The sequence below is a fragment of the Sturnira hondurensis genome, unplaced genomic scaffold (assembly GCF_014824575.4).
Source record: "Sturnira hondurensis isolate 20B ecotype Veracruz unplaced genomic scaffold, ASM1482457v3 Scaffold0011880, whole genome shotgun sequence".
In the NCBI taxonomy this organism is placed as follows: domain Eukaryota; kingdom Metazoa; phylum Chordata; class Mammalia; order Chiroptera; family Phyllostomidae; genus Sturnira; species Sturnira hondurensis.
In genome coordinates this window covers 1,170,089-1,187,908 of record NW_028084511.1, presented here as the reverse complement: position 1 = coordinate 1,187,908, position 17,820 = coordinate 1,170,089, and the positions used below count along the sequence as shown (strand labels likewise).

At 53.9% G+C, this 17,820-nt stretch overlaps 1 protein-coding gene across 3 annotated transcripts in view; it reads right to left on the bottom strand.

Moving 5' to 3' along the window:
* The window catches only part of CD6 (CD6 molecule), a 32,726-nt gene extending 15,959 nt beyond the window's left edge, over nt 1-16,767 (bottom strand). For all 3 annotated transcript variants that reach the window (XM_037060500.1, XM_037060499.1, XM_037060501.1), the window contains exon 1: nt 16,543-16,767. In XM_037060500.1, the coding sequence (XP_036916395.1) occupies nt 16,543-16,600 (58 nt within the window). In that variant the 5' untranslated portion in view covers nt 16,601-16,767. The remainder of the gene's footprint in view (nt 1-16,542) is intronic.
* Between the last annotated feature and the right edge of the window lie 1,053 nt (nt 16,768-17,820).

The following is a 17,820-nucleotide window of genomic DNA, read 5'->3' as shown; positions in this document are numbered from 1 at the left end:
AAAGGAGGTGGCTCCCAGAGCCAGTAGGCCAGAGACACTGGCCCCATCTTCCTGACCCCTCGTAAGAATTCAGACCACTGAGTGCCAGAGGTGGATGTCCCGGACCCTCCTCCCTGATTCCAGTTCAGTAAGGTCTTGGACGGGGCTCTTGAATCTGGTTTGGGTAGAACCATCTGCCAGGGCTTGGGCAGCGGACAGAGCATTGGATTGGAGCGGAACAAGCCTGGGATCGAAACCCAGCTTCCCCCTTACTAACGGGGCCTTTGGCGAATCCCTTCATCCGCATGACTTGCCTCCCTCACCTCACAGGTGCAAAAACGTCTCAGGACCCAAGTCAGATGAGGGGACAGACCCAGCACCTATCTGGCAGTCGGTGCCCTACAAGATCTTGTTGGTTCAGAGGAGAAGCTGGGAGACACTGGGGTTATTCAGCCTGACTCTCATAGCCACCTGTGTCATTAGCAGCTGGAGGCTGGCAGCGGCCCCTGGCTATATGGTCCACTGGACCCAGGAGTTCAAGTTCAGGAAGTAAAGTTCGAGAGGAGGTAGCATCTGAATGCCTACTGCATACCCCTCCTTTATACACACAGCACAGGCTCTCTCACTCATCTCCGCAAGGGCCTCAGGAAGTCTGTTTTCCAGGTGAGAAAAACTGAAGCTCAGAGGGATGAAATGACTTGCCTGAGGTCACAGTTGCTAGGAGGTGAAAATCAGAATACGACTCTAGGTCTCTAAGTCCAGGCACCCTTTCTTCTCCCTAGGCCTCACGACTGTCTCATACTCCCCCTCACAATTGACATCCAAGGTGCTTCCAAGGTGGTGGACACAGATGGACTCAGAGTGGATGGTGATCAGGAATAAGTGTTATCCTGTGGTCAGAACTAGATGCCCCGGGGGAAATAGAGGTGAGAGGGGTTAACTCTGACTCCAAAGAGCAGAAGACAAGTGGGAGGGGTCATAGCAGGTGAGCAGGGGTTCTCAGGGATGAGAAAGCAAAGAGAGGCAATAGATAGCCAGCCTTGGTCCTGCAGGCTTGCAGCTGTAACCTGCACCTTTCCAGGGGGTGAATGGACTGGGAGTTGAGGTCATGTAGGGCCATGCAACCCACCACTCTCTCTGGACACCCTCCCCTTCCTCTCTGCCATTGGCCTGGAATTGTGGGGCTTCCCTGTCCTTCTTTGCAAAGGCACATGAACCCTGATGGACGTACTGGGAGGACACTGTTGCCTTCTCAGCCCCCGAAGCACAGTGATGGATAAGAGCTCTGACCAGTGCCTTTCCCCACAGTACCAAGTGTGTAGGGCTCCCACCCGCGCCACCAGACACCTGGCTGGGTGTTCAGTCAATCCCAAAGTGTGATGGACCCTCCGGAGGTTTCCAAGAGGATGGAGGTGGGCCTCCCATCCTCCCACTCCATTCTTCTGGCAGTGACTTTGTTTCCAAACTGCCAAGTCCTGGGGAGCAGAGAAGCTGAGAAGCCACCGTTGTAGGGCCGGGGACAGCCTGGCAGAGTTGGGAGTGCGTGGGCTTTGGAGTCAGACTGATGTGGGTTCAAATCCCATCTCTTCCTCTTAACATGAGGATCTGGATTTCTTAACCTCTGAGCCCCTGTGACTTTTGTTCACATAAATGGTGATGCTAATCTCACCGTTCTGGGGCTCCCAGAAGATTGGAGGGGGAAATGGGCACCACAGGGCTTGACCCTCAACTGCCACTGTGGGGACACTGCTGCACCGTCCCTTACTGAAATTCTGAAACCCCAGTCCCCTCAAACTCGAAGTGTTCTCATAACTGCGTTGGTGGCAAGACCTGGCCAGGACTGGCACAAGGCTGCTCATAGTCATTCTTTATTTTGCGTGATGTGAAAATCATACATTTCACTGCAGAAAAGTTAATATATCTGATTCCAGTGGCTGGTCAGGCTCCTGCTGACACGTTACGTCATGGACAATATAGGCTCCACGCCAGTTTTCGAAAACCTAAACGGTTTGGATTGGGCATTGCTCCTGGCCCCTCGGACCCCGGAAAGAGATGGAGGACCTGGAGTGGTTTCCCACTTCCCCCCCAAAGCAGTAGCTGTGCGGGCAGTTTGCGAAATTTCAGGCCAGAAAAGCTGCCCTGACTTCCCCTTCCTCTTTCCTTCTCCTTCCCTAATGGAAACACATCTCAGCAAAGAATCTCTTTTATAAGGAAGGAAAAGGCGAACAGAAGAAAAATGGGCAAGGGGCAGGAAGAGGCTCTTTACTGCAAAGGAAAGGCTAAGCATCCAGCCTCCCAGTGACCAGAGAAATGCAAAGTGAGGCCATAGGGAGATACCGCCTCACCTCACTCGATCGTCCACCATTAAGGAGTGTGGTAAGGGGAGGAGTGGTGACGGAAGGAGACTGACTCGGGGTGAACGCCCAATGCAGTGTATGGACGATGTGTCACGGAGTCGTGCTCCTGAAACCTGTATCATTTCATTCGCCAATCTCAGCCCCAATAAACTCAATTTAAAAAATTCAAAAAAACAAAATAAAAATAAATTTAGCTTGTTCCATGTTTCTGGTTCTATTTTGCTTGTTAGTTTATTTTTTTCATTAGATTATTCTTATACGTGAGATCATATGGTATCTGTCTTTCACCACCTGGCTTACTTTACTTATAATATTCTCCAGTTCCACCCTGGCTGGTTCGGTCCAGTGGATTGAGCACTGGACTGGGAGCCAAAGAGTCTCGGGTTTGATTCCCAGTCAGGACACATGCCTGCATTGTAAGCCAGGTCCCCAGCATGGGGTGTGCAAGAGGCAACCACACATTGATGTTTCTCTTCCTCTCTTTCTCCTTTCCTTCCTCTCTCTGGAAAATAGCTAAATAAAATCTTAAAAATATATGTTCTCCAGTTCCATCCATGCTGCAGCAAAAGGTAGGAACTCCTTCTTTCTTTCTGCTGCATAGTACTCCACTGTGTAATGTGCCAGTCTTTCAATCCGCTCCCTTGCTGATGGGCACCTAGGCTGTTTCCAGTACGTGGCTATCATAAGTAGTGCTGCTATGAACATAGGGGAGCACAGGTTCTTTGGAATTGGTGTTTGGGGATTTTTAGTGTATATTCCCAGCAGTGGAATCACTGGGTCAAAAAGCAGTTCCATGTTTGGTTCTTTGAGGAAATTCCATACTATTTTCCACAGTGTCTGCACCAATCTGCATTCCTACCAACAACGCACTAGGCCGAAGGGAATGGGGAGGAGATAATGATGGAAGGGAAGGGAAGGGACTAAAGAACATGTGTAAGTGAGCCATGGCCATGGACAACAACAGGGTGGGGATGGACTGTGGGAGTGGGGGTGGGCTGGGTGGAGGAGGGCGGGGGGCGGAAACTGGGACAACAGTAACAGAATAGCAACAGAAAAAACAAGTTTCGAAAAAGAAGTGTGGGAACGCTACGCGTTGGTGAGAATGGGGGCCAGTGGGGACTCTGCACCCTCCTGTGCGGGGGGCCACGTTGGCACAACCACCTCAGGAAACACTTCCACAGTCATGACCCAGAAACCCCGCTTCTGAGTCACACACACTCATACTCACACACACACTCACACTGCTGTAGGTTGAATTACGTCCCACATAACAGGATATGTTGCAGTTGCAGTCCTGGTTCCCAGGACCTCCGAATGCGACCTTCTTTATCGTGGTGATGTTTCTACAAGCCGAGGAGCACCAGACAATGCCAGCTAACCGCGGGAAGACGGCAGAGACGCCCAGCAGACTGTCCCTCACGGCCTCGGGAGGAGGCAACCCTGCTGCTGGCATGGGCTCCAAGTTTCGACCTCCGGACCCAGGAGATGATGCATGTCTGTGGTTCATGCACCGGGGTGCGCAGGGCTTTGTTACGGCAGACCCGGGACACGGAGTCACACGCATACCACACACACCCGCAGCAAAGGCTGCCTCTGGCGGCAGGGGCTGGGGTGGGCCCCGAGGAGAGCTTCTAGGGGACTCTGGAAGGGAGGAGGAGGCAAACCCCAAAACGGAGGAACGTGCCCCTCCTTCAATTCCAAATCGCCAGAGTCTGGGCACCTACAAGCGCTTCGTGGGACTTCGTTTCATGGCTCTGCTGACGCAGCTGGCCCCGAGACAGCCCCCACAGGCACAGATGACTAAAAATCACCCAGGAAGGTACTCAGAGAGGGCTCTGAAGTCTCTCTAGAGGTCATTGACTTACAAGTTGCCCCTATTTTTTCTCTCAGAGGCAGGAGTTGGCCTAAGGTCACAGAGGAGGTGGAACCTGGAATGGAACTCGCGTCCATGTTCCCACAGCTGTCCGGACCAATACTGATCAAAAGGAGCCTGGTGCCCACCAGCACAGCCTCCTTCGTGCTGCCGAGACTGAAGGCCCACGATGCACCAGAGACCTACACACTCCCTCCTTCGAGCTCGAAAGGCCGTGCCTCGTGAGGGTGCTGCGGGAGACTTCTTTTAATGTGGTTGTTGCAACGTTTTTACAATAAGGATGACTAATGTTTACATCATGTCTGATTTTTCAGCTGGAATCGGGTGGGAGTGATGATGAGCGGTGGTAGAATTGAGACCAGATACTACAATGACCTTGGGTAAGTCCCCGCCCAGTTTCAGGGCCCGGGTTTCTCGGTTTCTCCGTGGTTAGCTGAGTGCGTTGGGCCAGCTGGGGTCTGGCTTTGGGGGACAGGGATGGCTGATTTTAGGCGGCCGACCAGGCTGTGGCCCTCACAGCACAACCCCGCTGCCCCACTACCTCCATCCCATTCACCTTTCTGCCAGGTAGCACACAGTTTAAGATTCCAGATTAAATAGTGTGGAATCGCAGAGTAAGAAAATTGTTCTTTTTCAAATCCTTCAGTCCTTGGGTTTTCAAGACCTCTGTGGGGCTGCTCAGCCTCTAACCCCCAAACACTTTTTAACAAGGGGACGGCTGACTCAGGCCTGAACGGCAGGCTGGTTAACGACACTTTTGTTTTCAGTGTCTTATTTGTTTATAGGAATATATTCTAGTTATTGAAGTAGCATTGGCTTGAGATATATGATAGTGAGAGAAGATTCCTCAGTTTAAATAACGTACTTATGTTAACAGTGGAGTTGATTGTTGAAAAATATTTAATAAGAAGAATAACTGTGCATGTTGAGGCTAATCCGGTCCCATTCTTTTACTTCAAGCTCTCCGATGATTTCCCATTTCCTCTGAATTAATTCCAAGCCCGTAGGTGATCTGCGTTCCCGGACCGACACCTGCCACCCTCTCCGGCTCCATCCTCTCCCCCTTCCCTCTGTCAGCGCCCCAGGTGTGTCAACTTCCCCTGCCTCGGGGCCTGCACCTGCTCCTCTCTCCGCCCCAAAGACCTGCTGCTCCCAGGTCTCCGCATTCCCAGCTAATCCCATCCATCTGAGCTCTGCTCAAATGCCCTCAGAGGCCCCACCTATGTCCCCATATTAGTCACTCGCGGTTTTCCGTACTTTGCTTTTAATTTCCTTCTTGCACAGATCCCTCCCTGAAATGACACCGCTTTTAGAACGTGTTTACTTGTTGGTCTATGTTCTTATAAACTCCGTGAAGCCTGGGGCTTTGTCTCGTATCCTCAGTGTCTGAAAACCGTGCCCAGTACTTAACAGGAGCTCCACAAGTACCTGGGAAACACTGCACAGGCCGAGGGAGGACTGGCTCTGCTGGCAGAGAGGAGCCAAACCAGGTTCCAAAATCTGAGACGAGGCAAGATGGCAGCTGTTGGAGGCCCCGCCAGAGGGCAACTCACACCTCGTCAGCACCAGCCTTCCAGGCTCTGAGCCAGCTGGCTCCCACTCAGTGAACCAGCAAAGAAAGCCAGCAACTCAAGGCAGCATCTACACGTGTGTGCAAGGAACGGTGGGGTTATAACATCCCCAAGAAACTGTCGTTGAAACTGACTCAGGCCAGAGTCATCCATAATGTTTGAGAGGGGGCAATATGTTTGCATATTCTCAAAGAATCTGCCCACAGGATACATGGTAATTTAAAGGAGAAAAGAGTAATTGTATCTGGCGAACATAACTTTGATCAAGCAAGGAAATTAGACTCCCAGTGATGGGACAGACTTGTAACACAGGGTATAAACGGAGCCACTTTGAAATGGAGGCGCAGCTGCCTCCCCAGATGGACTGCCTGGTGTGTCTTCTCAAATGTTTGGAATGGGACACCTGAGCAGAGCGACCTCAGACTAGGCCAAAGCAGTGTCTCCCAAACAACCCTTTGCACAGATAACAGGCGAGCAGGCTCTGCGGCCACCCGACTGAACACAAGAAACATTCTTTGGAATTAGGATCACTGTGTGAGCTCCCTGCACCCACAGAAATCCCTTCCTTCTCGCCATGTCCCTCGCGTCCACCTCCTAAACGACGTTTGCGTTTTGTCTGCGTCAGTGCTTTCTGAGTTGCTGCTCTTTGGGGTCTCAAATAAATGCTCGTTGCCCCTCCCTTTGGCCTTTTTTTCTTGAAATTACAAGCTGACACCACGTGCCTGGTGATGCGGTGCACAAAGGACACAGCGCCGCTTCCATGCTGTTCCTGCCAGAAGGGGCAGGAGGTCAACCCCGTCAGGAGGGAGCAGCAGACAGACCCGGACGAAGGACATTTGTCTGGCTGGCCTAGGCCTTCAGAAAGGTCAATGTCAGTGGAAGAGAAAGAAAAATCTGAGAAACTGTTCCAGACAAAAGGAAAATACAAAAACACGAGAACACCATGTAGCACATTAAATGGAATTTTCTTTCGCTTTTGAACAACTGGAAAAACCCGAAAAAGACCTGCAGACTGCCCAACGGTGTGGGACCAGTGTCAATCACCTGATTTTGATCACTGCGAATGTCTTCCCTTTTTTTTAAGTTGCACTGAACCACGTAGGAAAAAGGGACGTTATATCTATAAACTACTCTCAAATGGTTCAGAAAAAATAGAAAAACAGAGAAGATGAGGAAGTGATTGTGGTAAAATGTGACCAGTTGGGAACTGAGTGAAAAGCATATGGAACAGCTTATGTATGTCAGAAATCTGTATGATTTCTTACAGCTTCTCGGTATGTCAGAAATCACGCTGAAATAAAAAGCAAAAAAGAAAAAAAAAGGCCGAGGATGGGGAGGGGTGGGAAAGCTGTTGAGACGGCGCAGACCGTGTGAGACCACATTGGACCGCGGCCCTCCCTCCGCTGCCGTCTCCCACCGAGGGGGAGCCCAGGATGCACCTGCCTGCACAGGCCCCGCCAAGCCCTCGTGGGGGTGGGCGGGGAGGAGAGGCCCTGGGCAGGGCCTGCAGACCCGCTTCTGGCTCTGCTCCATGACCCTGGGCACATCACTCCTGCTCTGCTCCTCCGTGTCCTCCTCTGGTGAACAGGAGGGTTAAACTCAGAATCTCTGTGTCTTCCAGCTCAGATACAGTTGCGGTATTTCTAGAACACTCTCTGGAGAGTGCAGCACACCCCCCCAGGGGGCTTAGTTCGTTTGGCCAGTGTGTTTACGTGAGTGAAGGAAGGAGGGGGAAGCCACTTCTCACTGGCCCTGGGCGTGTTTCCCTGCCTCTGACCCCCACCCAGTCTAGCTCCCAGGCACCCTGGTTAGGGGTGAAAAGTTACAGCAGAAAATTATACTTCAGCGTAGGTAGAATCCTTCCCCCAAACCCCATTTAGAAAGAAGCAGCGGGTGGGGATGGGTTGGGGACCAGAAAGTGACTCTGTCAGCAACTGGCCACGTGGCGTGGGCTCTGCTTCCTCCCTGGCTCAGGGCTCAGCAGGCAGCTTCCAAACTGGAAGTGGGGTGGTCAGATGGGATCCCCGAGACACAGGGAGACGTTCCCAGCTCCGAGGTTCTCCTTCCTCGCGTTGCCTGTGTCCCCACAGTGCCCTGGCTACCCCCACCCACTGGGCATCTGCTAACCGGCCTAGGCAGCCCGGCCCGGTTCAGGGCATGACAGAGTGGTTGGGTGGCCTGGAAACCTCCTAATGTGCTGCTCACCCCCCAACACCCGGTGGAGACCCAGGGGCACCCCCCTTGCAAGGGGACCACTTTCGCCTTAGAGGACCCCAGTCCAGCGTCTCACGCGGGCCCCACAGCTTCCTCCTCGCCCCGTCGTCCCTCCTCACTGCCCCGGTTAGACTTCTGGAGGCTCTCCCAGCACCATCGGCAGGCAGGAGGCAGTCGGGCCACAGGACTACACAGTATGTGGGTGGGAACCGGGCTTCCGTCTCTTCTCTCTCTGCTGCCCCACGAGCACCGGCCGGACAGGCCCAGCAGCGGCTGAGGCCTTGGGGCCCCAGTGCACCGCAAGGAGCCCTGCTTCCCCACCTGCCTCCCAGCCCACATCTCATGGAGCCTCATCCCAGCCTGGGCTCTGGAGGTTGCCACTGACCCTGTTTACAGCTGGGGAAACTGGTCCACAGTGGACACTTGGCCAGGAAGTGGTTCTAACCCACGGCACCTTCAAGGTCTTTTGCCACCCTGCGTCCACTCCGCCACCGCCCAGCTGATGGGAGATGAGGTGAAAGTCCCCAGAAAGTGGAGGGACCTTCCCTGCAGAAATCTTGAGGTGCCCATTCTCCAGGGCTGGGAAACAGCATGAATGTGGAATCATCGAGTTAAAGATCTGCTAGCTGTGCCATCCAGGAGAAGTCACTTCTCTCTGAGCCTCAGTCACTCAGTCAGGAAAATGGAGGCAATAACTCATACCTCACAGGGCTTCGATGTAAAAAGACAGGTTTACGAATTTACAAAGTGCTGCCCGAGAGGCCACTGTCCTTGTGCTTGCCGGGCTGGTGTTGGTCAGTACATCGTTCTTATATGTGCACCCATGCAGGCCTGTCACGCTGCTCCATGTTCCCCTGAGTTTTAGCTCGCTGACCCTCAATGACCACCCGTCTGGATGAGTCTGGAGAAGGAAAACAGCCTGGATCTCCGCAACTTCTGGAAATGTGGCCCCACCCACCCGGCATGCCCTGTGGGGTCAGCAGGGCTGGCTGCAGCCAGGGAGACCCTTGGGGGACCATCACCTCACCTGCCCTGCCTCCAGGCTGCTGGCCAAATGGGTCCTTTTGCCTAAAACGCCTTTTCCCCACCTAACTTTTTATTCTGAAATTAGAGACTCTCAAGTAGATGAGCAAATAGCCCAGAGAAGCCTGTGCCCCCATCACCCAGCTTCCCTAGCCGTGAGAGGTCAGGAAACTAGAGTAAATCGCCCGAACCAGGAAGCTGACATTTGCACAGCACAGCTGTCTCACCAGTTTCTGCTGTGCTTATTTTTTAGCGTCCTTGTGCCCAGGACATTTTGCCGCCCTCCTCTCTCTGCGTGTGGGCGCAGCCCTGGATGCAGCTCCCCTGTATCCGTCTCAGCTCCCCGACCACGTGACCCTCTCTCCGGGATGTGGCCCGTGCCTCCCTCCCCTGACTCCCAGCTCCTGGGGACAGCGCAGCCCCGTGACGGAGCCCTTACAGACATGGACCTGGCCTCGGCATCAGCCGCCAGCCTGGAACCAAATGCAGTCACACCTTGGTACTCGTCGGCTTCAGGACTCCTCAAACCCTGTGCTTCTCGCATTTTGACAAGAAAAAAATGTCTCAGCCCTTGGTGCTTGCTCGCCACTCAGTGCCCCTCCTCACGACGAAACAGAGGTCAACAAGTCAGTCTCGTGGTAGCTCGAGAACCGTTCTGTAGTTGCCAATTTCGGCACTCGTCACGAGTTCCGGGATGAATGAATGGACGGGTACCGAGGCCCCAGTGGGTAGAACTTTCTGAGCCTTGGTTTCCCCTCCCGCGAAGCAGGATGGCTCCCCAATGCCCAGGTGGGACAGGATAAGCGCAGCTGATCTTTGGAGGATGGTGCATCCCCTGTAGTCCAGGGTGGTCAGGCTGTCGTCAATGGCACCTGCAGTCACACCTCCTCCAGGCTGACCCTGGTGGGGTCCACCACCTCCCTCGCAACACTCAAAGTGTCAAGGGCAAACCTTCACATCTCATGTCTCAGTGCCCGCAGAGGGCCTGGCACACAGCAGGTGCTGAATAAATGTGACCAGACCCCCTGCCCTGCAAGCTCTCCCTTGACGCACGGTGGCTCTTTAACGTGACCTTCGTTCATTCCTGGTCCCATTGGGCAAGGTTAGTGTGTGGCAAACCCTTTGAGGTTGGGCCACAGTGAGGGAGGCAGCCACTTTTGGCCCCATCTGTCCCTGACAAGCCTCCCGGGGGTCCCCAGGGCCCCAGAGCCCCCGAGGGCAGCCCCTGGCTGCAGTGGTGGGGCTGCAAGCCCTGAACGGTAGCATCAGGAGGAGAAGCCTCACACCTGGATGGAGCCCCGAGGGCAGCAGCCTGGAGACAGGCCAGACCACTTTCTCCAATGGAAAGAGCACAGAGCTGCCCACCTGGGGACCCAAGCGCAAGTCCTGTCACTGACGAGCTACAGACTTTAGAAGAGTCTCTCAGCCTTGCTAAACCTCAGTGTCCTCATCTGCACAATGGGGTTGTCACGTGGGCAACTGAGCTCATCACGCAAACGGAGTTGTGTTAACCACTGATGCTGCGGTTCCATGTTTGAGATCTTTGTCCTCGCTGTGTGACATTTGTAAGCTAACCTTGTGGAGCCCCCTGAGTTCAGGCATTTGCAGACGCATTATCTAAATTAACTTTCACACCTCGGTGAGTGGGTGTTTTTGTCTGTGGCATACATGCACGGAGAGACTAGCCTGGGTCACACAGAGCTGGGACTGTGGCCCCGAGGGGTTTTCACCCGGTGCCCACCCCAGGGCCGGGTTCCAGCAGACCTGCTCCACACCACCAAAGCCTCAAGGGACAGAGAGGACTGGGATTTTTAGGCCGGTCTTTGGCGTTCGGTTTGCTCACTTGGGCAGCAAGGAAACCAGGGTCACAGAAACGAAGGAACTTGTTCCACATTACTCGGCACCCCAGAGCCAGAGCGGGTTCCAAGATTCCCTTCCCCCCCTCGCCCCTCCCCAGGACTCCTCCTTCCCCCTGCAGCTGGGGCTCAGTTTCCCTGAGCTGAATCGGGGCATATGCGTTGGGGGACCATCTGCAGCTTCAAGGCTCATCAGGAAAATCCAGGGGCTGCCCAAGGGGCCTGTGGACAGACAGAGATGGGGCTGTCCCGCCCAGGCTTTCCCCGGGGAAGGCGAGCTCTGTCAGGCATGGGAGCCACTGCCCACCTCTGCTGTCCTCGCTCTGGGTCAGCATTTCCAGAGCGTGGGGCGCACGCTCAGAGGCGGGGGAAAGATCTAGGTGGTGGCCAGCGAGGCACTCAGTACCACTGCGTCACTGAAGGAGGCCATGGCCCCTTTCCCTTTCAGCCCCTCTCTCTGACTACTTTCAGGAGAGACTCTCCCTGAAGGCTGGTCCTCATCGCCTCTCTGAGCCTGTGACCCTGCCCTCTGGGCCCAGGGAAAGCAGCCAGCATCCGGCCAGAACTGAACGACACTGTTTTGTTTCTGTTATGTTTATTTTCACCATCACTACCATCAAGGTGATCTGCAACGGCTTTATCTTTAAGGGAGCAACAGAAGAGGATTTTGTTTTTTAAAGATAAATGTATTTTCACTTTAAAATCAGTTAGGAAAGAGTATTAAGTAAATCACCAGGTAGATGGCCGCTCTAGCAAACATGGGGAACTCACCGCCCCCACCCCCAGCCTGGCTGAGGGTGGGATGGAGGGGCTGGGGACGCTGTGGCCCTCGAAGGAGGTGGCCCTGGGGATTCCGGCCCTGCCACAGCTTGCTCCGTGCAGGCCTGAGCACCGGCGTGGGTGTGATTGGGCAGTTTCAGGGCTGTGGTCCAGGCAGAGGGAAGGTGGCCCTGTACCGGGTTGGTCTTTTCCTCTAAACTCTTGTCTGGGAGCCTGAGCTGGGGCCGCCTGCTTATTATTCCTTTTTGTTCCCCAGGGAAAAGCTGACTCTTAGCCTCTGAATTCAACATCTGGGAGACCAATTGAATTCCAGAGCTTCCCTTCCCACGAGGAAATAAGGCTGGGTAACTGAGGGAGGGAGGCTGTGGGCAGCGTTTCTTCCTCATCCCTGACGCCTCTGTAATCATCTACATTTAGCTAAACGCGCCAGCCCCAGTGGCCCAGCTGCCTCGTCCCACATCACACGTCGCCCCTGCAGACAGCCATGCTATCTGTCCCCACCAGTCCTTGACCTGTGACCAGAAAGCCAGACTAAGAAATACGCAGACACCTGCTATCTGTTATTTATATATCTATGAGTTTTCATCTTGCCAGACAGGGAGAATGTGAAAAAAAAGTAGACTTATTGGTTTAATTTAATCCAATTAAATGATGGGGGGCAGGCAGACCTCAAGAATTGGGTTGTATAACTTGGACCCAGAGGTCCAGGGTCAAGGGACCAGCCCAGCTGGAGGACTCGGGCTCTCAGAAAGGGCACTGCATGGTGGTCAGCAGCACGACACAGTGGTACCTGCTATTCTGGCAAAACAACAAACAAGCTGGCCTCCACTCCCCTGTGCCCACCAAGAAGGCAACTCCAGTCAGCTCCAGATAACCCCAGTGACCGGCTGCACAGTTCTCTTTCTGGCAAGGGGCTTTAAGCCCAGGAAGGTTCAGGTTTAAAAAATAGTGGTGGAATAAACAAGAGCCCAAATGTACAAATGTATTTGTACATTCACGTTACGTGAAAGTTGGGTCAAGCTCGGTGCGTTCGTGTACACAGCCCTGTATCTGTGGTGTGTAAGAACACTGGGCCACATTTCTCACGTGGGCCATCGAGTTAATCGACACTAGCTGAAATTTTAAGTTGAACATTTAAGAGAATTCGACAATGTCTGTATGTATTATTAGACTACGTAAGAGACCTTACTATTTACTTTGTTTACAAGTTCGTTGCACAGAGCAAAAGCATTTCTTTGAAATCCCTGGGAAAGCTTTGTTTCTTAGTGGTATTTGAAGCATTTATAAGAAAATCAAATTTATTCAATTAATGAATGTAGTTCAGAATGTCTAAGGCAGTGCTGTTCCACACAAATATAATTTCAGTGCATACAGGGTGGGGCAGAAGCAGGTTTACAGTTGTGTGTTTGCAAAACAGAGTTTATTCTTATACGTGTACTTATTAATTATTGTATTATTTTCCATGTGAACAGTTGTAAACCTACTTTTGCTCCACCTTGTATAGTATTTTAAACTTTCTGGTAGCCACATTTTAAAAAGAATAGATAAACGCAATAGTAATACAATTTATTTAACTCAACATATCCAAGATGTTATCATTTCAACCTGTTATTCATATAAAAGTTATTGACGAGCTAGTTTACATTTTCCCACACATCTCTAAAACCTGCCGTGGGTTTCACATTGCCAGCCCCTCTCGGTTCAGACTGCCGCACTCCCGGGGCACGTTCTGGTGGCTGGTGTGTGGGACAGCAGACGTCCAAAGGAATCGGATCAGCTGCGTGTATACTTGGCATTTATTATTAAGGAAGCTTATTCTGTTCAACCTTCTTGGCTGAAATATTATTCAAAGATGCCTTGAGAATCGTTGTTAAAAACTGCTGGACTTATACGGAAAATGAGATTTGGGTACCGAACTTCTAAGTTCAGGAAAAATAGAATTTTTAAAAAAACTGTTAATTTAAGAAACCACAAATAGCCTTCTAGGACAGAGCGGCAGGCCTTGAGGACATGACCAACCACAGTCAGATGGCGCGAGTCATCCACCTTGGCGCCGGACTGGCACGAAAGGCCTGGTGCTCTGCTGCCGCCTCGCACACAGAGGTCGGGTCTGACTGAGCCCTTAGGGAGTGTGTGCCCAAAGCAGCCCATTCCACTGATGCGAACACCGAGGTCCAGAGAGGAGGAGGGGCACATGGTGAATCAGAGGCCAGGCCTGGGCAAATACCTCCAGTCTCCGGATCCCACCCCACCCTCCCCAGGTGGCTGATCAGGAAACTGAGACACAGTACTGGAGGGAACACCAGCAAAGCCTTGGAAAGCACGGCTCTCTGGGCCCCGGTCTCGCAGCACAAACCAAGGTCTGAGGACACAGCCCAGACCCCAGACCAGCCTGGGCAGAGAACTCTCTGAGTGTGGCCCAGGCTGCAGCCTAGAGCTCGGACTATAAGGGCACCTGCGGCCACAGCCAGGTCTGCCAGGGCCCCCGAGGGCCAGACTCCAGCCGCCTGCAGTCCCAGGGCACAACCTGGTAACCCCACCAGGATGCACACCCCGCTCTTGGAGTGAAGGCCCTGAAACTTCCTCACGGGCCTCTTTCTCCTGGCTCCTGTCCCTCACTCTTTTCCCTTAATTCCATCTATTTCCTTCCCTCCCTCCCCCCACCCCCGGGGGTCCTAACCTCCTTTCTTAATTCCATCTATTTCCTTCCCTCCCTCCCCCCACCCCCGGGGGTCCTAACCTCCTTTCCCCATCCGGGTCTGCCCAACACACCAATCGGACCGAGGAGAAACCCACAAGCAGATCTGGGCCATCCTGCTAGGGTTCGGGCCTGCTGGGCCAGGGCGGATGGGAAGAACCACTCGGGGAGGCCCGGGTCACATTCTCCTCCAGGCGAGCTCGCTCTGGCCACACAAGAGGCCCCCTCAGGGCCCCCTCTACTCCTGGGGGGCTTCGGTGCACAGTTTCTACCTGGAATGCCCTTCCTGCTAGCCCGTGTTTCTCAGCGGTAGGGCATAGACCGCGGGGACCCTCCGGAAGGTTTAAGGAAGCATCATTTTAAAGCCGTTAAATCAAGTAGTGAGCAAACTGTTTCCCGCTCAAAGTGCTTTCAGTCGCCCTAAAAGGTCAAGGAAAAAGTAACGATTTGGAGCCAGGTGTCTTTGTCATTCCCTTCAGCTCCCCTTATTTTTCTGCCCCCGCCCCAGTTCCCCTTAAACAGAGACAGCAAGGCCCAGGCTTCAGGCTCTAGCACTTTGATATTCTCTTAACTCTCGGTGAGCACGTAATAGAAATTGTTTTTCACGACTGTTTATTTTTCTGCCTGTCTTTACCTTTACTTATGGCAGATGATGCCGGTTTTCCACTGGTAGTGGTGACACAGTTTCCTTTCAAAACTAAATCTGTGTTAGTAACAAGTGAGTCGATCGAATATAAACGCAGTTTCAAAAACACACGGCACATCACTGACAGTGTCGGGAGCAGAGCGGGTCAGGCAGGAGTCAGGCTGAGACTAGGACTGACGTGCAGGGAACTCGGCTCCAGAGGCCCCTTCGCTTCACTGTCCAGAGCTCTGCCCAGGCCATTTCCTGCTTCCCTTCGGGCACTGTTCAAGGTCAGTTCCCCGGGCCTAAGGGCCGGCTAACAGAACCTCAGACGCAGACCTCCCTTGGCACCAGAGCCGGCGGTCAGTCCTCACAGAGAAGGACAGAGCGTGAAAAAAAATGAAGATGGGGAGGAAGGGGTCTACTCTGACCATCTGTCTGTCTCAGCTCAGGGCAGAGGGTGACCATGTACTCCTGGTGACCGGGGTGTACCCACACGGGGCTGAAGGCACTCACATTCCTGCTTCCAGAGCTAAACAGCTTTCCCTGAACCAGTGTGAGGCCAGGAGGCCCGGAGCACATGGTAGAGGCAGAAAAAAGAGCCCCCCCCCCCCAGAGCTCGCCCAATGTTCCCAGTCCTTCCAGTTGTCTCAGAAGGCCCTCCCAGTGGGTCTTCCTGGGTCTCCCTCATACCAAACGGAACGCACTTGCCACCCCAACTGCAAAGTGGGCCTGGACTCCTTCAGCCCAGAATTCTGTTTCCACATCAGTCTCTCTAATCCCCAGACGTAAGGGCCCCACTGTGGCAAGATCTCTTGTGTCCCTGGTCCCCTGCCCAGCTCCCGCCAGCTTGGGCTCACATTCAACAGGGCCAATAGCATCCTATGAGCACAGCCCAGTGCCCAAACCTTCTGGCCACCTGACGCCCTAGCCCAAGTCACGGAGGTGCCCTGGCACCCAGGGAGAGCTCAGGAGGAAAGGGAAGTAGTCCTTAAGAACCTTCCTGTTCATTTGTGTCTTAACGTGCCCCGAATAGCTGTGGCAGAGGCACTGGCCGCCCTCAACGCCCCTTGGTTTCCAGAGCTCTGCTTCTAGACAGCTCTGCTGAGAACGGCGCAAACCTGGTGAGCCCAGAGCCTCGGCTGGGCAAGGCTGGAGTTGAAAATACAATCACCAGTAGTCCCACTTCTCTGGAAGGTGAACGGTTCCTTCCTGAGAGCTGGCGAGAGTGTGGGAATGGGGGAGTTCCCGAGCCTGCGGGTGGGTGGTATCTCCCTGCTCCAACCCTGGGAGCCCAGCGGCAAGAGCGCACCCGCTCCCGAGCTCAGCCTCAGTGCCCTCTCAGCTCTGTCCTGGCACAGCCCAGCCACCTCCCCCGCACCAGGTCCCCGTACCCTCCCTGGGCCCTGATGCTGTTGGCACCACTGAGGCCTCCCCGGTACCAGAGTACGGCCTTGGCTAAAAGGCTCCAGAAAGGTGAGTGTGAGAAACCACCAGAAGTGGGCCAAGAGGCCAGGACCGAAGTCCTCTAGCAGGAGTGACCGGAGGTGGGAAGAGGGGGTTTACCTGAGAGGGTTGCCACCAGCCATCCAGCGATCACAAGGAACCACATGCCTGGTGCCATCTCTGATGGCTACGCGTGTCTGCCCGAGGGGAAAGCCATCCTAGGGCCAGGGAGTGGACACGGCTGCTGGGTGCCCCTCACACCTGCTCTGCCCTTCGCTGATCCTGTTTGTGTCTTCCTCTTCGTGAGAGAAAGCGCTCTGTACGCATGCGGGCAAGCCCAGCCTGTAAGTGTCTCTCACGTCTCTGTGCTCTACTTGTGGTTTTGGTCTCCAGGAAGCCAGGCTGGTAGGGAGAGCCCAGTGCCTCTGCTGTGAGCCCACCACGCCTGGATGAACCCCAGGAGTCATGGCGAAACATACACACACACCCTAAGGAAAAGGGGAGTGGGAGAGCGCGCCTCCTTTCTGAAGACCCGACACTAACAGAGCAGTTAGATGTTCAACCACTACATATTGGAACGAGGGACCCACAGACGGTGGGTCCCACAGCCCACAGAATTGCTCCATGGAACCCAGCTCTCACAGGGTGAAACCCCAAGGGCTACCTTGTCCTTGGGTGCAGTGATGGCTGGGGAGAGGGACCGCGCGGTCTGACAGGCTCAAGAGGAAGAGCTTCCAATGTCCCCTACAGAATCTTAAATCGGGAAGGGCCGCAGAGGTGGTTTGTCCCCCACCTCCTCTGCAGGCTGACACCATCCCCTGAGATGGCACTAGGGAGGCCTGTGCCTCCCCCCACCTCCCCCCGACTCCCCACCAGGTCCCTCCGAGGGAGATCGTTCCTCCAAGGCAGTCAGGCATGGCAGCTGGGCCCAGAGGGACGGACGAATGGGATTTCCGGCCCAGAGGCCTCCACTGGGCCAGAAAGAGCAGAGGGAGCAAATGAGGAGGCAGGCTGCCCAGGACTGGCTGGGAAACACCCACTTGTCCAGCTGGGCTGCACTGGACACTGGGAATGAGACAAGAACCAAGTGTGCTTAATTCACCACTGCACTCCCAGTGGCTGCTGGACAAACGTCGGTGAGGAGCCAAAGAAACAGATCACTTAATTTAGTTGTCCAAGCAGAATCCTTAAAGCAGTCGGGGAGCCATGGAGAGCCCGGCTCCTCCCACCTAAACCCTGCCCAGCCCCAAGGGGTAAAAAAGGCTGTGGCACCAGCTGAGGCTGCCCTCTTGTGGAGGGTCGCTGGTAGCACAGATGGCGGACGTGTGCCTCTAGCCTCTGGATTTAATTTCATTCAACTGACACTTTTTTAAAAATCCTCACCCAAGGGCATGGTTA